The 16,534-nt window shown below is 52.2% G+C and overlaps 2 protein-coding genes across 3 annotated transcripts in view; one reads left to right on the top strand and one right to left on the bottom strand.

Annotated features, from left to right (window-relative positions):
• The first annotated feature begins 6,100 nt into the window (after positions 1-6,100).
• IDH2 (isocitrate dehydrogenase (NADP(+)) 2) lies at positions 6,101-14,202 on the top strand. Its single transcript, XM_081840589.1, has 11 exons — positions 6,101-6,327; positions 7,880-7,971; positions 8,799-8,964; positions 9,366-9,526; positions 10,639-10,782; positions 10,962-11,098; positions 11,327-11,478; positions 12,268-12,380; positions 12,957-13,054; positions 13,538-13,630; positions 13,760-14,202. Exons 1-11 carry the CDS (start codon positions 6,213-6,215, stop codon positions 13,842-13,844), a joined length of 1,356 nt encoding a protein of 451 aa, XP_081696715.1. The 5' UTR covers positions 6,101-6,212; the 3' UTR covers positions 13,845-14,202.
• Positions 14,203-14,341: 139 nt separating this feature from the next.
• The window catches only part of ZNF710 (zinc finger protein 710), a 22,182-nt gene continuing 19,989 nt past the window's right edge, over positions 14,342-16,534 (bottom strand). For both annotated transcript variants that reach the window (XM_081840588.1, XM_081840587.1), the window contains 3 exons: positions 15,982-16,173; positions 15,403-15,577; positions 14,342-15,172 (listed from right to left, as the gene is read on the bottom strand). In XM_081840588.1, the coding sequence (XP_081696714.1) occupies positions 15,003-15,172; positions 15,403-15,577; positions 15,982-16,173 (537 nt within the window). In that variant the 3' untranslated portion in view covers positions 14,342-15,002. The remainder of the gene's footprint in view (positions 15,173-15,402; positions 15,578-15,981; positions 16,174-16,534) is intronic.

The following is a 16,534-nucleotide window of genomic DNA, read 5'->3' as shown; positions in this document are numbered from 1 at the left end:
ATGCAAGGATCCTTGGATGAGCTTGTCTTGGGTATGTGCTGAGATCCTTCCTGCAACAACCCAAATAAGGGACTTTTCTGTTGTGGCACCCAGCTTCTGGAACGGCCTCTCCTTTGAAATAAGGCACCAGCATTGATGGGCTTTTCCTGCTTGCTGAAGTCACCCCATAAGGCATTTTTGGGTGGCATCTGGCTGGCCTGTGATGTATTTTATTACTGTATATATTTTAATGTACCAGTTTTAATATAATTGCATTGTTTTGAACCACCATGGTATTATTAATGAAGGGTGGTATAAAAATATTTTTCAGGAATAAAGAGTTTGTAGATTCAATCCTTTGAGTGAGCATCTTTTTTCAGCTAATATTGTCTCCTTTGTTTTATTGTGCATAAATCTTGCAAGTCCCCTCCACTGGGATATTTGCTTCTCCATGAGAGGAGAAAGATGGTGTATGCTTTATTGTGGAGGCCGCAGTCATGTTAGGGCTCAGGGGCACCAGCTTCCAAGCCTGCTCAGGACTTACCTTCAGTGCATGGGGGCCTTGCCCATTTCTTCCAGGTCCAGGAGCTGGCCAAGTCAACTTCCAAGGGAGATTTCTGTGCCTGAACCCCCTACTGCTTTAGCAAAGTCGGAAAATGAAGCTTTTGGGGGCCATCTTTTTCAAGGTCTTCTTGTTTGAGATACTCTTCATTTATATTTTTACAACGCATCGTGTACTTTGCTCTGCAGCTCAGCTGTGCTATCTCCTATGTTTGTAGTTTGTTTAAGAGTTGCCTGGACCTCATTTAACTGCTGTCTGAGTGGTCAAGCTTAGAAGCTTATCATGTGTTTTAAGTTCAAGAGAAGTCATGGGTTAGCTTTGTTTGCTTGTTTCCTGGGCTGTTCTTTCCTGCTCTGCTCACCAACTGATGCTATGTCCCATTCTGTCCCACTAAGTATTTAGTTTCTCCTTTTTTCAGGTGTTCCTTTCTGTCTGGGGAGCCTTTTGAGTAGGAAGGGGTATCGTGTGGGGGCTCTCCAGATGTTTGTGGACAACAATTCCCATCTCCCCTGACCATTGGCTATTCTGCATTTGGGTGCCTGTTTGTTCTCACTGGTCAATACCCCACCCCCATGAAGCTCCTGAGATTATTTCTGCTTGTTTGTGACTTTTCCTTCCCACCTCTCGTCCAGTCTGGAACACACAGTCAGCAATGACAAAAATTAAATATAATCACCATGCAGCAATAAAACACAGTAAGAACCACAAGAAGACTCTAATGCAGATTAGCGACTTTTAGTCACCAATCCCAAATAAATTGGTTCATTTATATAATGGGACCAAAACTGAACTTTCCAAGCCCAGATCATAGACTCATAGAATTGTAGGGTTGGAAGGGATCCCCAAGGGTCATCTAGTCTAACGCCTTGCAATGCAGGAATCACAGCTAAAGAATCCCTGACAGGAGGCCATCCAACCCCTGTAATCCAGTTGAAACATTTCTGTTTAAACCATCCTGCTTTTGAAAGCATTGCCATATGGGCATGAGCCTTAGCAAGCAGCATAGGTGGGGTTTTTTTTTGAGAGAGAAGAAGAAGAAGAAGAAGAAGAAGAAGAAGAGTTTGGATTTGATATCCCACTTTATCACTACCCCAAGGAGTCTCAAAGTGGCTAACAATCTCCTTTCCCTTCCTCCCCCACAACCAACACTCTGTGAGGTGAGTGAGGCTGAGAGACTTCAGAGAAGTGTGACTGGCCCAAGGTCACCCAGCAGCTGCATGTGGAGGAGCGAACCCGGTTCACCAGATTACGAGTCCACCACTTTTAACCACTACACCACACTGGCTCTCTAGCCTGGGCAGGGTGGGGGACAACAAAGACATTAAAGAGAATCTTTATAAATATCTGCACATAAAAAAAGTTGCAATCTTGCCTCGTTTGTCCAAGAGACAAACATGGCTTCATTGGATCTAAGCTAGTGTATTTGCTTCTGTACCATAAACACACATGGACCTACAGACCCTGCAGATCTGTCCATGCTGCAGATGCAACTTCAGGCTCTGGGTACAGAAGATATTTGCACCACAGGTAAGTAGAAGGTAAGAAGAAATGCCAGAATCTAGCCGTCATTGCTACTGGTGAGTGGCTGCATCTTTTTACAGTCAGGGCCAATTAGGGCAAGGGGGGGGGGCAGGCAGGATAGCCATTTGGCCAGGGTCCTCAAGCTCAAATCGGGCCTCAGATTTAGACACTTTTGAGTTTTCGGTTTGCCCAGAAGCAGGGGGTTTGTATGCAGGCTGTTACAATAGGGGCCCTGCCAAGAGCTAGGACTCCAGCTGCACAGCTGCAAATAAAACATCTTAAGTGTGTTGTGTGACACTAGATGGTGACAGTGAGCTATGGCAAATTCAATGTATTTTTCAAAACGTTTTTTTAAAAAGCATTTTCACAGTGTGTGTTTTTTTAGTATGTGTGTAGATTCCACTCAAGTTCTCTTTCCGTTTTCTCACTCTAATTCTGTGAGAGATGTCAGAAGAGCCACTTGTGCATTGCCACACATTGTGTATAGGCACAGGGGGCGGGTGGGTCGTTTTTGCAGCCAGAGCCACTCCATTTTCACCCTCCCCTAAACATGCAATATGCCTAATCTTGGAGCTGAGAGACACGTATTGTCTCTCCAGGCCTGCCTGAAAAGCACATTGCGGTCTGCAAAGGACCACAGTCTAGGCGGTGCCTAAATCCAACAAGACAACTTTTGCAACCCATGAGAAGATTTTACACGCCGTAATTATGAGGAAACTTTGTGCTTTAATGTCTGTTAAGTCATCAAGTCTGTGCTCAATTAAAAGATCTTGTCTGAAAGTTGGCGAGGCTGGCAATTCCAGAAGATCACAGCTGCTGTTGAAAGGGATCCTGGGCAAATGCAGAGTTTGCATGGAAGGGTGCCCAACCCTGCCTGCAACCAACCAGGGTGCCAAACTTGACACCCTTTCCTGCCCTGTGGGAAGCAGAGTCAAGGAGGCCCAAGTGAGAAGAGAGCAGTACTAAGCCTCTTCCCAAGTAGGGGAGGTAAACAGGCTGGCCTCTTGGAGTGCCTCTGGGTCTGGCTCCTTGGCTCAGTCAATCAAAGAATACTAGGAACATAAGAAGAAACTGCCAGATCAGGCCAAATGGGCTCATGTAGTCCTGTATCCTGTACTCACAGCAGCCAGCCAGATGCTGGTGGGAAACCTGAAAGCAGGATTCGAGCACATGAGCCCTCTCCCCTCCTGGGTCCATTGCCTAAGCCTGTCCAGCATCAAGGAGGCCTCCTCCAAGATGAAGCCAGTCATGGCCAGAGCAGCCAGCTCTTGCCAAGTAACTCTAGCCTGGAGGCCAGCATGCTGCCAGGGGAGCAGCCCAGTGGCTCAGGGCAAACCAGCCATGCCCATGAGGCAAGAAGCAGAGGCTGGTGCTTCAAGGATGAAGTTTGCTAAAAAACGCTCCCTTTGTCCAAAATGTACAGCTGCTACATGTGCAATCTCCAATGGCCAAGAAGCACATCTTCCCAACACAGTTCAGATGCCAATTGTCTCATGAGTAGCAACTATGAGTGAGCCCAGTGCAGGTGTCTCAAGCAGCCGGTGAGCCCTGCGGCAAATAGCATGTCAAGCTGCAGGTCCAGTGCAGTCTTATGCACAGTCATTCTAGAAGACATCTACCCATTTCACAGATAGGTAGTCTAAAGGATGGGAATCCATTACAGAGAACTGAAAGCACCTGAAGAACAGATGGCTGGTTTGTTCATGCATGAAAAGGTCAAGGAATTTTGAGCATGTAGGAAAGAAGCAGTTATATTCTATTGTCACAAGTGCTCACACTCAGCATGAGCCAGTGCAGCCCAGATAGAGTGACCCCCACAGCCCTGGAGATTCCCTCTCTCTCTCTCACAGGGAACCCTGCTCTGCCCTGGTGCCCCCTAGCCTTCCTGCCCCCCTCTCCTCTCTTCCCCAGGGGGATGTCCAACTGGCCAACCACTGGGTAGGCAAGGCTGGGTAAGGGGGAACCTCCAAAGCAGACCTTTGCCTACAACTTCCATCATCCTTCACTGTTGCCTCATTATGCCTGGGGCTGATGGGAGTTGCAGTCCATGCATGCTGCCTCTGATCTAGTCAAGAACATTGGTCCATCAAACTTAGTGGCACCTCCACCAGGACTGGAGTGGGGCGAGCCTTTGGCCCTCTACGTGCTGCTGGACTCCCCAGCTCCCGTTTGGTTGGAACTTTGATGGGTGGAGGTGTAGGGGTCAGCTATATGGTGCCCTTGAGGCAGAGCTTTGGGGCAGAAGCCCCCACTTGGTAGAATGGGCAGGACAACGCTACCCCATACACAGCCAGCACACAACTCTAAAGGGGGTGATGGGCAGAATTAAACTGAGGGATTGAATTAAGTCCAAAGTCTAAAATTGCCCAACTGCTCTGCTGGCTGAGGCCTTGCAGCCAAGAGGGCAGAGGGGCAACTCCTCCTCTCTCCCCAAACTCAAGCTGGGGTGGTCTTGGCAGGCTGCTTCCTGATTGGTGGTGTTGCTGGTGAGTGTGTTTGTGTGACTCCTTTCTTGTGTTTCTGCCCTGAGAGCATGTCAGGTCCCGGCTGTGTCAGTCAATCAAAGTTTATTGTTCTAGCCAAAGGCTAGAAACCTGCAGCCACAGTCCCAATAAAACAATAGAGATCATACATCCATAATATGAGGCAACATCAGTGATGTAAGACAGAGGTTGCCAGATACACCCACAAACTCTAATCCAGTTTGATTTAAAATTAAACCTCACCACAACTTTATAGTGTTCTATCGAACTCCCTTTTCCTGATAGTTATTTGCAGCTGGTGGATAGAGGGCCACACTGTGTGTTACAAAGCTATTATTGTCACCCAAAGGAAACTGGACCGTTTCTGCTGAGATGCACCTGCTTGCTTCTGTGAACAAAGGTTTCAGAAAACGATCTTTTGGGTCTCTATATAAGGGGCAAGCTAACAGATGTTTAACAGATGTCTTCCAACTGAGGCTGACCACAGATACAAGAATTAAAGAAATTGAAGGAAGAGGAGCATAGCTTTGCGCTACCTCCACTGCTGGAGGCAGGGTGCCTCTAAATGCCAGCTGCTGAGGATCACAAGTGCACACATGGTCTGCTTGTGGCTTTCCTTTTGGGGTATCTGGTTGGCCACCATGAGGACAGGATTCTTTGGACTGATCCAGCAGCCAGGCTGTTTTTGTGTTGAGCCAGTGCTGACCCTGGGTGGTTCAAGCCGAGAGCAAAGCAAGGGCTGCTTGGATTGCACTGTGCTCAGTGCCAGCTCCGACCCCCACCATGCCCATGGGTACTAACCCTCCAGGCCCAGTGCCTGCCTTCCCAAAGGGGCTCCCCCCCCCTTTACTAGGTTGTCAAGAGGGCTTCTTGCACCTCCAGGCGAAATGGAAGGAAGGGCCCTCGGAGGAAGTCCCCACGGGGTTTCTCTCTTGGGCACCAGCCTAGACCCTGATCTGCTCTGCTCCGGGCCCTCTTCCCCGGGGCTATTCCTGGATTAGTAGCGACCGGCGGCTGCCGTCAGTGTGCAAACAAATGGCGCAATGCCCTCCGGCTCTGCCAATGCCCTTCAGCCCCGACGGCGGCTCAGGCAGGCCACGTCCAGCACAGGAGCGCATCCTGGGAAGCTGGCCTTCGCCTCTCGTCTCGATGGATGTCTTTTATCAGCAGCCAGGCCTGGCCTGGCCTTGGCGCTCCCGCCCGCCCGCCTGTCTGGCGGCTGCAGCTACTGTTACCCAAGCACAAGGCGAAGCAGTGGGGAGTGAGCTGGGTAGCCCTCCGTGCTGGGCGTCTAGGGCATCCCGCCGCCCAGCGCCCCCGCGAAGGCCACATTTGTAACGCGGGGGGGGGGGCAGCAAAGGCAGTGGAGATGCTGTCGCCCAAGGGAGGGCAAGAGCGTGGCACTCACGGGAGCCAAAGGGGCAGTAAAAGAACAATGGCTGCTGCCACTGCGTGTCCATTTCCCGGGTGGCCCGCTTTGGACCTCGGCGCCCCGCCCCGACGGGGAGGTTCCCAAAGCGCGGGGACTTAGGGGGCAGGGCAGGCGGGCGGCCGCTCCATCTGCTCCGCCTGGCGCGCCTCGGCTGCTCGGCTTCTCCTCTTTGCTGCCGCCGCCGCCACTACCGCCTGCACGTCCTCCATTTCCTCTTCCTCCGTCCGCCGCCACGATGGCCCACTACCTCCGCGCTGTTGCTCCGGCCGTCGCCTCGGCCGCTTTGGGCCGCTCTCCTGCCGCGCTGCTCCCTGTGCTGAGCGTCTCGCAGCGCCCGCCGCACCGGCACTGTGAGTGGCGCGGGGGGGGGGGGAGCGGAGGAAAGAGGGAGGGGGGTTAGAGCAGAGGGTCCCGGCGCTGCCCCCTCCCAAGGCCTGGCGACGGGAGCCACCTCTCCAGCCCCGGGGAAGCCGGCCAGGCGTTTGCCCCCTCCAAGATGCCCGGCGCCATGGCCGTGCCCTTGTGTGGCAGGGTCCTGGAGCGCCCCGGCCCCCCGTCCGCCGGTGACCTTGCGATGCCCCGCCGGGCCCCGCCGGCTGCCTTCCTCTGCGCCTGGTCTCGCTCGGCCCCGCCTGCCACGCTGGGCCTCCCCAGGGACTATATTTAGAGCCGCCTCGGGTGGAGCCGCTCCCGCTCAACTCCGGGGAGGCCAAGGCGGCTTTGCCCGCCTCGGGGCACCGGGAGACTTGGAGGAGGAGAGCAGATTGTCTCTCCTGCAGCTGGGGGACGCGAGGCCCACATGCCAGCCCCTCTTTTGCCCCGTCTCGAAAGTGGCCCGGGTGGGGAGGTTGGCGGGCAGAAGGCTTGCCAGCTTGGCGGGATCCTGTTGCATGGAGCAGAAACTGGCACAGCACACAGCTGGCCTGGAGGGGGCATTAAGACCCTGTCTGCATATACGTGCTTGACTCATTGAGGCTCTGCCAGGCCTGGGAATGTAGGCCGGCAGTTGCTTTGCTTCTGTGTCGCCATGGAAGACCTCCCCCCCCCGCAGCCCCCCCATGCACACCCTAAGGCTAAGCCCCTGAGGAGGCCTCTTTCCAGCTTGACCAAAACTCCTTTTCCTTCCTCTGTGTGTGGATCTCGAACAGAGGATTTGGCTGCCCCCTGCCCTGCCATTCCTGCTTTGAACAGCTAGCAGCTGGCTCCAGGACCTGTTGGAGCGCTGTGCCAGCTCACTCTCCGAGGGGCAGGGAGAAAGCCGCAGAGGGAGGGTGTGCCTGCTGCTCCCCTGCTGTCCTCTGAGGGTGACCTTGTCCCTTGACCAACAGGCTGGAGCAGTAGAGTTGCAGGTCCAGTCTGTGGAAAAGGGGCTGCGGGCAGATCCCCAGCGGAGGAGCCTCACCCCAGACGAATGTGCTTGGATTATGGCTTGTGAAAGTCAGCAGGGCTTTGGGCTCAGCTGGGATTAGTTAGAGAGCCACTGGGCAGCAGTTAATTCACTTTCTCTCCTGCCAGGGTCAATCACAGGGTAGACACAGCAGGCACCTTGGCCTGACTGCTTTAGCTCCACTCTGTGTTGTGCCTATTTGCAGTAGAGCTGGGGAAATATTTCAGATTCTTAAGAAGCACCGGTGTCAGTTGCTGTTTACATACACAAAGGGAGAAAGGCTTGCAGGAGAAGTGCAGGCAGCTTCCACAAGGGAGGCAGTTTATCAGTCTCTAGACCCCAACAAGGATTTGTTTTCAGAGTGGTGTGCTGGGATAGAGACACATGCCAAGGCCCTGGGATTTTTCTTCCAGTGGTTCTAGCAGCTGCACCCTGGCACAGCCCACATCACACAATTGTTTGGGTGCTGGAGGTTGTCTCTGGTGTCTCTTCAGCATTCTGACATTTCTCCACAGATGCTGACAAAAGGATCAAAGTTGCCAACCCTGTGGTGGAGATGGATGGTGACGAGATGACCCGGATCATCTGGGCCGGCATCAAGGAGAAGGTACCTGGAAGTTTTGGATCCGAGGGGCTGGGAATAAAGCAGCAAGGACCATGTGCTGATGGCCTGTACATTGGAAGCACAGTCATGTTTCTAATATGCTCACAGTTTGTGGAAGGGTGAGGAAAGGGGCAATAGAAAGTTAGAGGACTGGAAGATGTTTCTTCCAGTAGGCTAAGGCGGTCTGGGCTTCTCAGCTTTGAAAAAGTTCCCAAGGGAAGTATGATAAGAGATTTATAACATTATGAATGATGTGGGGAGAGAGCCAGGTTTTTTCCTTACAATTTTCAACATCCTTGGATATATCTTAGGTAAACCAGATGATGACATTTAACACAGCCGTATTCCACATGCAGCAATGAATGAGTTATATAAAGTCAGGCAGCCCCTGCCAACCTGGTGCCCTTCAGCTCTTTTGTACTACAACTCCCTTAAGTCCCAGCAAACATGGCTGCATGGTGGTGGGGCTGATGGAAGCAGAGCTTTACTGGCTGAGACTGATGGGGGTTGTAGTCCAAAATATCTAGAAGGCACCAACTTTGGAGTTGGGGAGGCTGGGGCAGGTTAGTGTCCCATTTCCCCACAGACCAAATGGAGCTTGGAGAAGACACCATCCTTGCAACAGGAGGGAATTGTGTGAATAACATGTAATTATTATTAATTTTTTAAGTGCGGTTTTTGCATGCACGGGAAGGGTATATTGTGTGGAAGCTTTCTGGGGCACATCTCTGATGGGCCATCTGCACTTGCTCGGTGGTGTGTTTATCTCTACTGCGGGGTCTGCATCTACATACCTTTGTCCTCACTGCCTTCCTCCCATCCCGGCACAGCTGATCCTGCCCAACGTAGATGTCCAGCTGAAGTACTTTGACTTGGGGCTGCCGAATCGGGACCAGACGGATGACCAGGTCACCATAGACTCTGCCCTAGCCACCCAGAAATACAGCGTGGCTGTCAAGTGTGCCACAATCACCCCCGATGAAGCCCGCGTGGAAGGTACATGGGAAATGCCCATGGCAGGGTTCAAGGAATCTGGCATGACCTGCGGTCCAGGTCCCCTCTCCCAAGAGGAAGTCCCTCAGCCCAAAGCAGATTGCAGCTCACTTTCTTGTGGGGAATGTTCCTCTTTTCTCTTGGGATGGCTGGAGTGGCTGGTGCTAAGGCAGTGGATTGGCAAGGAGCCATTAAACTACCTTGTTTGAGTCAGACTCTTGGTGTAACAGGCTCCACTGACTGGCAGCAGCTCTCCAGGGTTTCAGGCAACGGACCTGGAGATGGAGCCTGAGATTGAATTGGGGATCTTCTATGTGCAAAGCAGATGCACTCTGCTGAACTGCCACCATTGGTTTCTTGCTCTGCACCTAACTACCTCTTCTTCCCCTCCACACTTCCCCTAGAATTCAAGCTAAAGAAGATGTGGAGGAGCCCAAACGGCACCATCAGGAACATCCTGGGTGGGACAGTCTTCAGAGAACCAATCATCTGCAAGAACATTCCTCGCCTGATCTCCGGCTGGACAAAGCCCATTGTCATTGGCAGGCATGCCCATGGTGATCAGGTGGGTTGGAAGGGAGAGTGGGTGGGTGGATGGGCAGCTGGATTGGGAACAAGGTGGGATGTACAACTGGGAGAGTAGAGCATTCTCTTCTCTACAAACCCTCTGGGATAGAGCAGGGCCAGTCAGTCTCTCTTACCCCTTGGCAATTGTGTTTTTATTATCTGTCTGGCTCCAATCTGCTCCCCACCTCGGACAGGCATGCACAAAGTCAGGAGTAGCAGGGGGAATGTTGTTGGAATCCTGCTGGCTGAGTCAGGAAGTGATGGCAAGAGTACAGGAAGCTTTGAAAAAACCTCACTGATAAATCTCCTTCATCCTTGAGTACCAGGTACACTGGTACCTCGGGTTAAGAACTTAATTCATTCCAGAGGTCCGTTCTTAACCTGAAACTGTTCTTAACCTGAGGTACCACTTTAGCTAATGGGGCCATAGCCACCGTGTGATTTCTGTTCTCATCCTGAGGTAAAGTTCTTAACCCGAGGTACTACTTCCGGGTTAGCGGAGTCTGTAACCTGAAGTGTTTGTAACCCAAGGTACCACTGTACTTGGTTTAAATACCTGTCCTAAATTCAAATGCTGTATAATCTTCTATAGGAATAGAATCAGAAGAGAAAAAACTAGAATTTTCTTATATTAAATGCCCTGTTCTGCAGTGAAGTGAGGAGGACATTTGGAATCCTTTGGGGTTGGTTCCTCCCATCCTCAGGAGGAGAGACCAGCTGCCTTGAACTTGACTCCTCCAGAGGCAAAGCAGACTTTGCAAAAAATGTGCAGGGAACAAACAGGCCCTCACTCAGACTTTAGCAGCCTGGAAAGCCCTGCTGTGGGTGATGAGCATGGTATGGTGGAGGAAGGATGGATGGTCACTGTAAATGCCCAGCTACTGCCATAACTTCCTTTGGTTCAGTTACAGATAGGTAGCCGTGTTGGTCTGCCATAGTCAAAACAAAATAAAAAAATTCCTTCCAGTAGCACCTTAAAGACCAACTAAGTTAGTTCTAGGTATGAGCTTTCGTGTGCATGCACACTTCTTCAGATGGGGTTTGATGTGGGGGAATTGAGACACTTTGATACTGTTGGGCTCTCCTAGCATGTGGGTTTCTGCTTTCCAGTATAGAGCCACAGATTTCGTTGTGGACAAGTCTGGGACGTTTAAGATGGTCTTCACTCCCAAGGATGGCAGCGGAGTCAAGGAGTGGGAGGTGTACAACTTCCCCGGCGGAGGCGTCGGCATGGGCATGTACAATACAGATGAGGTGAGGGCAATGCCAGCTAGACCCCTGCATTAGTTGCTTCCTGGGTCCCCTCCATGGGGTTTAGGCTGGCTGCTGCATCCTGGGGACCTGCTGCTCCCCTTTGAATAGCAGGGTGGCAGCTCCTGCAGGCAGCTGCTTCTGGGTCATGTCCCACTGAGGGCCCTGTCTTCCTTTTGCAGTCCATCTCGGGCTTTGCCCACAGCTGCTTCCAGTATGCCATCCAAAAGAAGTGGCCCCTTTACATGAGCACAAAGAACACCATCCTCAAGGCCTATGATGGGCGGTTCAAGGACACCTTCCAGGAGATCTTTGAAAAGTGAGCCCTTCTGACCCCCCTCTTGGCTTAAGCCAGGAAGCTGTGGGTGGGAGTTGCTTTCTCCCACCTTCCCCAAAACCCAGCATTTCCTGCTGAGATCCTAAGTGCCAGAGGTGAGATCCTAAGTGCCAGAGCACCTCCCTGTTGGGATGGGTTGGAGGTGCTGTGTGAGGAGGATTAGAGGGTTGATGCTGCATGAATAAGTAACCTCTTGTTCTCCACTGCCAGGCACTACAAGACTGATTTTGACAAGCTCAAGATCTGGTACGAGCACCGTCTCATTGACGACATGGTGGCCCAGGTGATAAAATCCGCAGGTGGCTTTGTTTGGGCGTGCAAGAACTACGATGGAGATGTCCAGTCTGACATCTTGGCCCAAGGTGCGGCGCTGGGCAGGGGAGAGGGCAGCTGTGAAAGGCTGCAAGTGGTGTGTGTGCTTGCAACTTGTAGGGACCGGAAAGCAGGGGGAAAGATTTTTCTCTATTCTTGCAATAGCACCACAGAACATGGCTTCCTGTGTGACCAGGGCACTTCAGGGGGCTAGACCCTCCCATGTAGGGAGCTGCCACTGGTTCATCTTAACTGGCAGCACCTCACCAGGAGCCTTTCCCAGCCCTCTCTGGAGATGCTGGGGATGGAACTGGGATCTTGCATGCGCAAAGCACACACTCTGCTACTGAGCTATTGTCTTTCTCCAAGACTGCATAGCACTCAAAAGGGCAGGTTTCTGCTCTCAAGGGGGGAAGCCATGTTGCTGAGGTCTTTGTGAGATTAATGGTTCTCAGAAGGGAGACTGCACAAGGCAAGGCCAGAACATTTTACAGCCCACTTCCTGCCCTTCTGACTAGCATCTCAGAAGAAGGGCTTTTCTCTCCCTGTGGCTGTTCTCCAGCTCTGCTGCAGTTGTCTGTTCTGCAGAGTGGGTTGGCAGATCAGATGCTCCGCTGATGGTGAAGCTAGAGAATTCAAATGTTCCTTCCTTGCGAGTCAGCTGAGCACTTGGCTTTAATCTGTTGATACAGAGTGCCAGGCACCCCATGCTCCAGAGGGGAGCATGCCCTCATAGGCACAGGAACAAAGGGGCCCAGGGACCTCCTCTTCCTCACAGAGGAAGGTGTGGAAAGCTGCTGTTGCAGAGACAGCCAACAGGAGTTTGGCTTTTTTCCTAGGGTTTGGCTCACTCGGCCTCATGACTTCCGTCCTCGTCTGCCCAGATGGGAAGACCATCGAAGCGGAGGCAGCTCACGGCACTGTTACACGCCACTACCGGGAGCACCAGAAGGTGGGTCAACTGGGTGGCTGTGGAGGGGGCTCACCTGGCCCCTTCTTTAGGCATATTGTCTCACTCTTTTCTGTACCAGGTGAAGACCCTTTCAGCTTCCCAGGCTTTAAATAGCTTCACCCTTTTAATCTACTGAGTCTTAGATTTGCCATGTACTTTTAGTGAAGATGTGCTAGTTTGCTTGTTGCTGCTGAAAATATGCTGCTTATTATAGTTTTGCCATTTTATTTTCATGTTTTATTGCTGTAAGCTGCCCAGTGAACACTGTGATTGGAGGATATAAATATGGCCAATAAAATAAATGAATGAAATAGACCAGTGGGAGGGATGTGAGCGCCCTCTTCTGGCCAACTTGCTGCATCTGCGTTCTCACCAGACTAGGGATAGGGAAACTGTAGTCCTCTAATGTTGCTTTAAGCCTCTTTAAGTATTGTCCATGCTAACTGAGACTGATGGAGTCCAATAGCCCATGGAGGGACACAGGTCTCCCCCTCTCTCAAGCTAAATGCTTGCTGGTCTGCTACCTCTAGCAGTGGCTGGCAGTTAACTGTGCCTACCTGTTTTCCTCCCCTGCAGGGCAATCCTACCAGTACCAACCCTATCGCAAGCATATTTGCCTGGACAGGAGGCCTGAAGCACAGAGGCAAATTGGACAGCAACGCTGACCTCATCAAGTAAGGGCCACTGCCCAGCAGCATGAAAAACAACATTGCCGTGGGAGAGCAAGTTGGCGGGGAGGGAATAGGGCTGCAATTATGTCAGGCTCAAGACAGAGATTTTTGAAGTACAGGCATAAGAATGACCCAGATATTGTAATGGGAGAGTGCCCTGGGCCCCCCAGGGGAAAAGGGGGACCCTGAAGAAGGAAATGCAGGGCTCCTGGAAGGTGTTGTGAAAGACCTGCTTGAAGGTGAGCGTCAAGCGTGTTGTTGGCACACTCCATATTGCATATCGCTGCATCTGCTAGTTGCTTCAACAAGTGATGCACAAATCAAATAACGGCAGTAGCACAGCAAGACTGAGAAAACAAACAAGCTTTGCTCCCTGCAAAACGAGAGTGAGGCTGGGCCTGGCCTGTCAGTCAGAGGCTGCAGGGAGATGTTGGGCCTTGCTGTTTTTCCTCCTGTGCTAGAGGCTGTTCTTTTTTCCATGGCCAGGTTTGGTGAGACTCTGGAGAAGGTCTGCATTGAGACGGTGGAGAGTGGTGCCATGACAAAGGATCTGGCTGGCTGCATTCATGGATTAAACAAGTGAGTATTTCCTGGGCTGCTGCAGGGCTAGCCTGTGGCTCCTACCTTCTCTCTCACGAGTTGAGGAAGCACAACTTGCCACCGGCTTGGGCTTCTCATACTCCCCCACCCCACCTTCTGCATTTTCAGTGTGAAGCTCAACGAGCATTATTTGAACACCACCGACTTCCTGGAAGCTATCAAGAACAACCTGAACAAAGCTCTGGGCAAATAGGAGGAGCTGGAGGGGGGCGCTGGAATGTACTGGTAGTGGGTGGAGGAGGGCACAGCATAGCATGGAGGCACATGATGAAGGAAAGGGGATTGCCTCATTTTTAACAGAACAAATTATGGCTGTTTGTACTGTCAACCAGAGACATTTTTGTAACCTGGTTGTTTTTTTAAAACCTTTTTAGCCGCCCTATTTGGGCTCCAATAACATGTCCCAGCTGCTGCTACTGCTGGCTTGGGGGAAGGTCTCAGTGCTGGACCCCCCACCCCCTGCCAGGCGGTCATAATGGTTTGTGCTGTAATTTATGTACTGTGGTTTGGGCCTCATGGTGCCAAATAGAGCTATTAAATTATAGCTTTTACACATGGCTTGTTGTTTTTATTGCTTCCCAGTGTCGACTGTCTGTTATGGTGACTCTTTTCTGGGGAAAGGCAAGTCTCAGCCCCCTTGAACTTCTCCCCACACACCCTGTCTTTTGCTTCAGCACCAACCCATCTGGCCCTTCTTCCAAAGAGTATTCCTTTATTGCTGAATTTCTTCAGAACAGAAAATAAACACAGTAGATCTATGCACAAGTGGGACAATCCACCTTGTGGAAATGACATAATAATTTAAGATGGCCACAGGCTGCACAGGGATGTTCTCCACAGCAGGCTGGCTTAACTGCTCTGCCAGGGATAGGGGATGGGCAAAGGGGCACTCAAGACCCATTTGGTTTTGGGGCAGAGACCCTGCTGTGTGTCCCCCTCTTTTTTTGCGCAGGGCAGAGGTAGTTAGTAAGAGAAACATACAGGAGCTGATCCAGTTTGGCTCTGCAGTACAGCCTGGTGTCTGTAGCACTGAGCTCTGGCTGGTCCTGGCCTATCAGCACCACTACAAGGCCTTCTGCTTCTTTGTGCTGGGTGCAAGGTGCTGTGGGAGGTAGTCTAAGGCAAGTGCTGCCCGCTCCTGGTCCTTTCAAGCTGGAGAGAAAAGTACTGCCAGCCCAGCCCAGCAGCAGAGCCCAGTCAAGGGTTGGTGGCAGCAAGACTTCCACAGATCCAGTGCAGGACTAAACGGCTGAAGAGGGCAAGAGTATCAAATTCTGTGCTGCCTGAACAGAGCTTTTCGGAGGGGGTGGAAGCAGCTGCATGTCCCCTTCTTCACCCAGTCTGCCCCAGGCTACAACATGCTGTAGTAGGCCATTTCCTTCATGGCGTGTTCGGTCAAGGCAGACTCGTTGGCAGGGTTCCCCACCACCCCATAGTCATACGAGTTTTCCTCCTCATAGTCTTCCATCTCCTGCTGTCCGTCCAGCTCTGCATGATCACCTGCCAGCTCCAGCATGGGATCTGAGGGGACAACAGGACAAGAAATGAGCAGCACCTGGGCGGTAGTGCTGCAATGTGGATTCAGCACTGGCCACCACAGCCTTCTTTGCCAGCAAGCCAAGACAGCCTGCAGAGGGAGCTGCAGTGCAGCCTTTCAGCATGAGAAGGCTGCCTCTGTCTTTCAGGGCTTGGAGGGGGGTGGGTAGGATGCCTTAGACCCATCCCTCCAGCTCCCTCCCCACCCCACCTACCTTGGCTGTCCAGGCTGATGTCCATCACCCCATGCTTGACCTTCATGTGCCGGCTGAGGTTGCCCTTCAGGTTGAACTTGCTGGAACAGTAAGGGCACTTGAAGGGTTTGCTGCCTGCATGCAAGTGCATGTGGCCCAGGAGGTTGTACATGCGGTTGAAGGATTTCCCACACACCTGCGGAAGGTGGGATGGGAAAAGGAGAGGATCACCTGTCGGCGGAGGCTGGGGCAGCCTGGACTGTGGGCAGCAGGGGAGGGATTCACCTGCTTGCATCCACCCCAGTTCCCCTTCCAGGCCAATGGCCAAGAACCAGGATCCACTCCACATTCAGCTCAGTCCAGGCAGCTGGCAAAACCGGAATGACTAAGCTGTGCTTGAGAGGAGGGTGGATATGTGGGCATCCAGTTGCTCATGTGGGAAGTGTGTTCTGGAAATGACCACTGCCCCTCTGGGAGTTGAGTCTGGCCTGTCTTTGCAGGCTCTGCCACTCCGCTTTGCCCTGGCAGCAGCCCTGATCTCAGGCTCTTCATATTCCACCACCCGCGGCAGCCTCTGCTCTTTGCACTTCTGCCACCTACCTTGCACTTGAAGGGCTTGACGGGCGAGTGGACGATCATGTGGGTCTTGAGTGTCTGCTTCTGCACAAAGGTCTTGAAGCAGATGTGGCACTGGTAGGGGCGCACACTGGTGTGGATCAGCATGTGGCGCTTCATGTTGGCCTGCAGCGTGAACTCTCGCCCACACACTTCACACTTGAACTCTTTCACGCCCTGAAGACAACAGCAAGCAGGTAACAAGGCTTCATTGCAGCCAAGAGGTACCACCCAATCCCACCTTCGCCAAGGAGGACAGGGCTAACCATGGTGATTTCATGCTCAGTAGTGTTTGGGGGATTTCAGAGCAAGGGGGAAGAGACCAGGGCATTTTGGATCCCCATTCCTCCCCTCCCTCCTATGGAAGCTGTTTTAGCGCAAATTGTGGCAAGGCCGCTTTTTTCAGAATCCAGGTCTGTGGTGACCAAGGACAACAAAAAGAGCAAGCCAGCTAAGGTGAAGCCCTTTGGGTACCCCTTCAGGGCACTGCAGGTAGACACACACACTCCTCTATAAAAGCCCTTAGAGCCACGGATGG

Source organism: Podarcis erhardii (assembly GCF_964252035.2).
Source record: "Podarcis erhardii genome assembly, chromosome: 14".
Taxonomy (NCBI): Eukaryota; Metazoa; Chordata; class Lepidosauria; order Squamata; family Lacertidae; genus Podarcis; species Podarcis erhardii.
This window is presented reverse-complemented; position numbering and strand designations above follow the sequence as displayed.

What these genes read in the sequence shown, in the direction of transcription:
- IDH2 (XM_081840589.1), top strand. Translation starts at nt 6,213, where the DNA reads ATGGCCCACTACCTCCGCGCTGTTGCTCCGGCCGTCGCCTCGGCCGCT. An exon ending in GGGCCGGCATCAAGGAGAAG is followed by an intron (nt 7,972 to 8,798) that starts GTACCTGGAAGT and finishes ATCCCGGCACAG; the next exon opens with CTGATCCTGCCCAACGTAGA. An exon ending in GGCATGCCCATGGTGATCAG is followed by an intron (nt 9,527 to 10,638) that starts GTGGGTTGGAAG and finishes TCTGCTTTCCAG; the next exon opens with TATAGAGCCACAGATTTCGT.